Source organism: Apaloderma vittatum, unplaced genomic scaffold (genome assembly GCF_000703405.1).
Source record: "Apaloderma vittatum isolate BGI_N311 unplaced genomic scaffold, ASM70340v1 scaffold2412, whole genome shotgun sequence".
In the NCBI taxonomy this organism is placed as follows: Eukaryota; Metazoa; Chordata; class Aves; order Trogoniformes; family Trogonidae; genus Apaloderma; species Apaloderma vittatum.
In genome coordinates this window covers 67,835-75,120 of record NW_009703953.1, presented here as the reverse complement: position 1 = coordinate 75,120, position 7,286 = coordinate 67,835, and the positions used below count along the sequence as shown (strand labels likewise).

At 41.2% G+C, this 7,286-nt stretch overlaps 1 protein-coding gene across 1 annotated transcript; it reads left to right on the top strand.

Moving 5' to 3' along the window:
- Window positions 1–1,015: 1,015 nt before the first annotated feature.
- Window positions 1,016–2,845, top strand: LOC104270444 (tektin-4-like; the record flags this gene model as incomplete). Its single annotated transcript, XM_009864824.1, has 2 exons — window positions 1,016–1,170; window positions 2,629–2,845. Coding segments are annotated over 2 exons (372 nt in total), but the record flags the coding sequence as incomplete, so codon positions are not given.
- Window positions 2,846–7,286: the final 4,441 nt, after the last annotated feature.

The following is a 7,286-nucleotide window of genomic DNA, read 5'->3' as shown; positions in this document are numbered from 1 at the left end:
GAACACTATTTTGTGTCAGCTTAGTGTCTGGTAAGAGTCTTCAGAGCTGGATTGTGGCTCCAATTCAACTTTTTCTGCTATCTGTTGTTGTTCTTTAAACAAGAGATGGACCTAAAAATTAAGAAAATTCAACACTTTCTTCAATGTCTTGCTGAACTAAAACCTAAAATGGTGTGATCAAGGAGCTGATCTTTGGGCCAGGGTTCCCAGGCTAGCCTGGTTATCATTTTTATGGAATGAAAGCCATGCTGTGCTGCAGTAGTAGCAACAGCAGCAGTCACGAGGTGTCTTCAACCTCTGCTCCCTCTCCAGTATGGAGCAGCTCCCACTTCTGTGTGAAAAAAGCAGTCACTCCTTAGCACCTGTTGGGTAATGACACTGGGTATTTTTTGCATGTCTGTCAATGGTTATGATGGAGAAGGGATTTGCTATTTCCTGTCTCTTCCATTTTCTTCAGTAATACCAGAAATCCATTCATTTCCAATCAGATCAGCAGTTCTCAGTCTCATTCAAAATCCCTTGAATTTTTCTTGCATGATTTGCAGTTAGAAATTTACAATTAAAAGCAATTTGTGGAGGTGGGATGTGTTGTCCGGAGACATGGGAGAGTTTTTGAACAGACTACAGAATATTTTCTGCTTCTTTTTAACCAAAGATCAGGCTCTCAGTGTAGTAATAGAAATAACGAAGCCAAATATGACCTTTGTACTTCTATTTCTTCTATATTCTGGACAAATAGAAGGTCAAAACTATAGTTCGCCAGGACTGTGAGCAGATGTATAGCATTATGGCTTTATTAAACAGTTCTTTTGAACAGACTACAGAATATTTTCTGCTTCTTTTTAACCAAAGATCAGGCTCTCAGTGTAGTAATAGAAATAACGAAGCCAAATATGACCTTTGTACTTCTATTTCTTCTATATTCTGGACAAATAGAAGGTCAAAACTATAGTTTGCCAGGACTATAGCATTATGGCTTTATTAAGCAGTTCTTTTTCTTGGGTGTCCTCTTCAGACCCTTAAGGAGATTGGAGATCAAGAAGCTAACATTGCTGCACTCAAACAAGCAATCAAAGACAAAGAAGCCCCAATGAAAGTTGCTCAAACAAGACTCTATGACAGGTCTTTTAGGCCCAATGTAGAGCTCTGCAGAGATGAAACGCAGTTCAGGTAAACGATGCTAATCAAGTCCTCCAAGGTGTCTTTTTACCCAGCAATGACATTAGACAGTTTTTCCGTTTTTATCAGCAACATATAGCCTGTAGCTTTGATTACTAGGTTTGATTCTGATACAAGTCAGGAATAATTCAGTTGACTGGCATCACTGTGAGGAAAATAGTGTTTTAACCTAACGTACTGACAAACAGAAAATCTATAGCCTCAGCTCGGCCTTCTGTCTGTACGCTTTCTTCTCTGAGCTGTGTGGTGTCTTTTTGCTGTAGATGATTTAAAAAAAAATAATAATCTGACAGCATGTAATAATCTGACAGCCCTTTCGCTGTTTACAAAAGTTCACCAGAAGGTGGACCGCGTGCTGAATGAACTGCACTTCAAGCGCTGAGAATGTAAACGGGCTGCACATGCAGTCTGAAACGAGGCCTCCGTGCTAGGAAGCATCGAGCTGCTGGCATCTGATTTTCAGCAATAATCCGTTTTAAAACTGGAGGTCAACAAATCCTTTCAAATTGAGGGTCTCAACGTCACATGTGTCAGTTTGGACCTCGTTACAAGCTTTGTAATTGATTCTCCTCCGTCGCATTTTCCTACTCGTAGGAAAAGCAGAGGATGGGCAGCCTTACAATATCCTCCCAGCGGAGGTGCCTACCATAAAAAGCCACTACTCTATTCTGACAGAGTAAGGAAGAAGTTATAGTTAATCCAGATGCTTTATGCCATCTCAGGCATGCTCGTTTGAGGTCCTGATTCAGCAAACCATCCATGTGCAAGCTTTCCAGTATGTACATTGCCTTTAATGGGATCTAAGGGCACAGGAAAGTCCTTTGCTGAATGAGCACGTGTTTAATTGCCAGGCTTAGACTGTCTGTAGTTGCTGGGTTTGCAGAGCACACGGGGATCTTGTTTTCCCAGGTAGTACATATGTGCCTTCTCTGCAGGCGGATCAAGGTAAAGCGCTTAACCCCCACTGGGTTTGAGCTGAAACGATCTGCTGCTTTGAAAATGGTTTGCTGCTTTTTTGCAAAATGATGTGCTGCTGCTTCTTGAAACCTTATATGCTCTTAAAGACTGTTTATGAGGTCTGGTGTAGGTATCATCTTTAATACTTGAGTTTTATACTGGTGAACAAGTATCAAAAAACCCAGGCTTAAGGAAATGTTGATCCTATCAGACTAGGTGACAGTTTTTGTCCCTAATTCTTGATACAAGTGTCCTACACAGTGGAAGAAGGTGAGGATGGGTAGTTCCGCCAGGCTTAGTGGCAAAAGACATTCTTGGCACTGCCTAAAAAAGGGGAGACTTCTGTACAGAAGCTGTGAAAGACCTCTCTGAGCTCCTTTGTTGTTAAGTATTAGGGTTCTGTAGCTGTTGGTCTTTGCTCTTGTTACAGTTCATACGTCTTTTTGAACATCTGCTTTTTTTTTTATTATTATTTAATGTAATTCTGTCCAGGTTGATCAGTGAAGTTGAACGACTAACAGAATCCATTGAATCCCTGAAGAAAAAACTGCTGGAATCTGAACAGGCTCTGAGGAACCTGGAAGACACACGGATGAATTTAGAAAAAGAAATAGCTGTGAAAACAAACAGCATTTTTATTGACAGGCAAAAGTGCATGGCCCACCGCAAACACTACCCTGTTGTTTTTAGATTAGCAGGTTACCAGTAGTAATCTCCGTACTAGCTAGGCAAAGCCTGCAAGAAAAATGTAGTCTAGAATCTTTCATATAAAATACATGGATAATATTATACAGAGAGTACCATATTCATTGTGTCTTCGTCTATTTGCGTTAAAATGCAGTAGTGTAGTATCATGATGGGCTTTGAGCCTTGCCGTGAAAAGTTCTATAAAACCTTGCCTGTAAAAGTATAGTGAGTTTAAAACACAGCTTAAAAGTAATTCATTACATCTAGGATGTGTCTGTATCATATATACATTACTAGCACAGAGAGCGGTATTTGGGGTTTTCATCCTGATAAGTGCATATATGGAGTTAATGTTTTCTGTGAATAATAATAATAACATATACAGATATAACATTTATAGCTCGCTAGTATTTTCAGGCAGCCTGAAATGAGCTATAAAACTGCGTGCCTGACATAAGATCACATGAGGAAACAGATGATAGACTTTTAAGCTGCTCAAACATTATTAGTTAAAAAAATAAGTTTGCGCAGGTTAGATGACAATCTGCCTATTGGCAAAAACAGCCCCAGTCCGTGACACCCGCTTATGTAACCAATGAGTCCGAGGATTTGTAACCTTCAAGTCAATAGATTATTTTTTTTTAGGGAGAAAAAAAAACAAAACAAAACAAACACACAACAGCTCGTGAGTAGCAATCGCGACTTTCAGCTTAAGCACTCGGATGTTGAATTGAGCTCTTGATCGGTTCCAACTATTCCCTGGAAGCAAGGCATGTGTTTGACCTATTACCTGTAATGGAGAACACATCAGATTCATCTGCTCCAGCAGAGCAACGTAACAAATAATCATTCAGCCGTTAGTTTAGTAGGCTGTGTGGTTAAACAGGTGACATGTCGGAAAAAAAAAAAGGAGGGGGGGGAAAGATGACAAAGAACAGAATTCCATTATGGTTTCCTGTATTGCAGTTTTTAACTTTTAAAAAGCAGCTGATAAGAGAGAAGGGGAAAAAAACCCACTCCAAAAGCATAAAACACACCAAAAAAAACCCCTAGCCAGCATAGATTTGTGAATAACCCTGCTCTGTTAGCCAGAGAGGAGAGGCCATTAGCCTCGCTGTTTTTCTCACAGACAGCTGTTTGTGTTAGCTGAACTCAGGATGTGCAGAGAACTATTCGGCAATTGCCCTCCTGCTAAAAGCAGCCACCAGTTCTTTGAAAACCGGCTGCGTCAGTGAGGGCTTTTGACCCGAGCCTCTTGTTTTATGGCCTTTGTGTTCAAGAGTTTTGTTTTGCTTTTTTAATAGATTTCCTCTTCGTAATTATATTTTTATAGTCCTGGCGTCGAAACCTTATTGGAGAGAAATGGCATCTAGATTTTAAAAAAACCAAACCAAACCCACCAAAATAAATGTGGCTCTACTCCGCTTTTCTGTGCGCAAGACTTAAAACAGCGACCGGAGGTCATCGTTGTAGACAGAAAACATCATTCTGCCTTTCTTAAGGCACCTTTCTTCTTGACTTCAGCTGCACCAGAAGATTTGAATGCTTTAAAGGGTGTTCCAGTATTCAGAGCTGAGGGGTTAAAAGAATTTTTATCGTTTAGCCCTGACCTCTAGACAGTGCTGCTTGTTTTCACGTGTACGTCTCTAGGTGTACGCGTAAAATAGAGGGAGAACCAAGACAGTGAAGCAGGTCTTAGACTGCAGGGAATATTTACAGAAACATTTCATAAAGTACAGAAAGAAGCAACGTGTTCAAATTGACCTTACTCACCCGCTAAAGAAGAAAAAAAGTGGAATTTGGGTTATGGTTAGCGCAGACGCAGTCCAGGACCCAAAACTACTCTTTTGATTGAAGAATTTTGCATCAGAGAGAAGGAAAGGGCTGTTATCTTCCCCAAGACTGTGCTGAGTACAAATAACCTTACGCCCCATATTGGGTTGTAAATGGAGCTTTCCCTAATTAGAGCCAATCCGTTTAATTTACCTTTGTGAACTAAATTAGCCTGCCCTTGCTTCAGGCCAATCAAGGCAAATTCAGCTCTGGTGAACCTAACACATTGGCAGGAGGGTAATCACTGCCCTATTCGCAGGGAAACAGATGAGTAAGAGCAAGGTGTAAGAGTGAGAATCAGGTGGAATAGCTTCAACTTTCAGTATTTTTTTTTCTTTAATTACAGATTAAAAAAAATAATTAAAGCCCCTGCACTAGCACGTAAATATGTTTTTATATTATTTTTCCGCAATTCATATGTGAAATATTTTAAAAGGTATTTTAGCTGGCTCTCATGTCAGCTGGGGTCACAGGTGAGTTATAGCTTCCAATTGTCCTGAGCTCTACCTGCTCATTTGTAAGAAAAGTCAGGACTTTTTTGACTTCTTTAGAATTTTTCTTTTGTGTTTCTTATCCTGAGAGATTTCTGATTATGAAGACAAAGTTTAATTTCTGGGAAGTCTGACCATTTTCTTACCTGCTTACAGGTAGAGAAAGTAATTAATGTTGTGATAAAGGATATCTTATAATGCCTGGTACGGGGATATCCAGGAAAAAACAGGAGTGACAGACCCATTAAAAACAGGATGACGCTACAAGGAGAGCAAAGACGGTTACAGAGAAATGGGAGATAATACGTGTGTAGAATTTTTATCATGAATAATTGATTTTTTCTGCTACTGAAGCTTAGAACAACTGTCTAATAATTTCAGCCTTATACCATGTCACAGAGCACTATAAAATTTAGTACTGACATGGCAGACACAGCACCAAGATACCAGGTGAGGTTTTTCAGAAGTCTGTCTCTGCTTTTGGACCTCTGGCACACGGTACGTACAGTATCTACTTAAAATGCTGCTCTTTGATTCAGTCTACTTAGTAAACAGCCACCAGGACAGCCAGTAGCACCAGCTGTGTCTTAAACATCTGAACACGGGCAGTTTTCTATTGTTTTTCAAGATTCAGTTTGAGGTAATTTGCAGCGTAATTACAAAATAACCCATGGAGAAGTGGAAATTATTTTTAATTTTTTTCCTGAGCAATTGTTCCAGGTAATTTCTGGGTAGTCTCTTCATTCTGCTGGCCCCTCAAAGGAAATTGCATCCCAACCTCAGTCTTAGCAGTAATAAGTCGCAGCATCAACTTTATGGCCACGCAGAGTGCTCGTTAGTGGCCAGTTTTATTCCTCGGATGTGTCTGATGGCGAGGTCCCACGCCACAGGCTGAGAGTGGGAGCGCTGGAGAACCTTTAAAGCAGATCCAAAAATTTCTCATGTAAGGGTTGTTTGCAGGACCAGTGCAAAGCTCGTTTCTGTATATTTGACCTCCAAAGGGGCAGGGGGCACTTCACAGCATGGAGAAACACATCCCGGCTGAACAGGAATGAGCAGAACTGGCTCAACAGCGAGAGCCCGGTGCAGCTACTATGTCTGTGAACAAACAATTAGGGCTGGGGTTGCCATGAATAACATCGCTGCATGTTATTTAGTAACTGTGTAGTATTTGATAAACATACTCGTGGAAAATTTCTTGAAGTTTGTTTGGAAAATAGCTATCTGCTGTTTGTCCTCCCGTTCAGAGTTTATATACACGAAGTTAACAGGCATAAAATATTTTGTGTGCCCATGTATCCGAGCAGACTGATGAACCCACACTGTGAGCAAACTGTACTTTGATCTGTTGTTGCTCAAGCTATTAAACTGACGCTTAAGCACAATTAACCAAACGGGTTATGAAAGCGGGCGAGGAAGGTTGCCTTCAATGCTCCACCTTGCAGCAGCTGCTCACTCCAAGCTCCTTTTGTTTCCTGAGGCTTTGAGCTCCCCCTGCTCTGGGAACATGCTCATCACCAAATGCATCAGAGCTACTTTACACCACTGACAGCTTTCGCAACCAGTTCCGTCACAGAAAGTTTGCCTGAAGAAAAGCTTCAGCGGGTCTGCTCGGGGAACAGGCGTCGCACATCGTAATGTCTCCACCCAAACTGGGAGGCACCAGGAGGAGAGCTCATCCTTGGAGATGAGTGCCTTTAATTCCCACAACTGCCCGTTGTCTCAGGAGGAGTGATGGAATCACACCCTGCCCGCATTTCGCTCTGAATGAGGAACACCAGTCTGCTCTTGCCATTCTGGGGGTGATGGATGCAGCTGTTTCTATGACAACCTCACTGCCGCATCCTCACTTCAAAAAATCATGTGTAAGGAAGGATAGTCTGGTTACTACGACTTGCTCCATGTGCACTTTAGTCCTGCAAGTTCCTCTTAAGCTTGCCTGAGAAGAAAATAATAAAGGAGGGTGGGAAGAGTAAGCAAATTGTTTAGGAGGACTAGACAGTAAGAAAATTCCTGTTTGAAGCAAGCCCCTGACGAACTTTTTTAGCCACTTGGCTCCTAAGACAATGTTTCAGTCCCTTGGGTTTTGATACGAATTAGGAAAATTATATTTTTGCATCACCTATAGTGCTCTTCTGT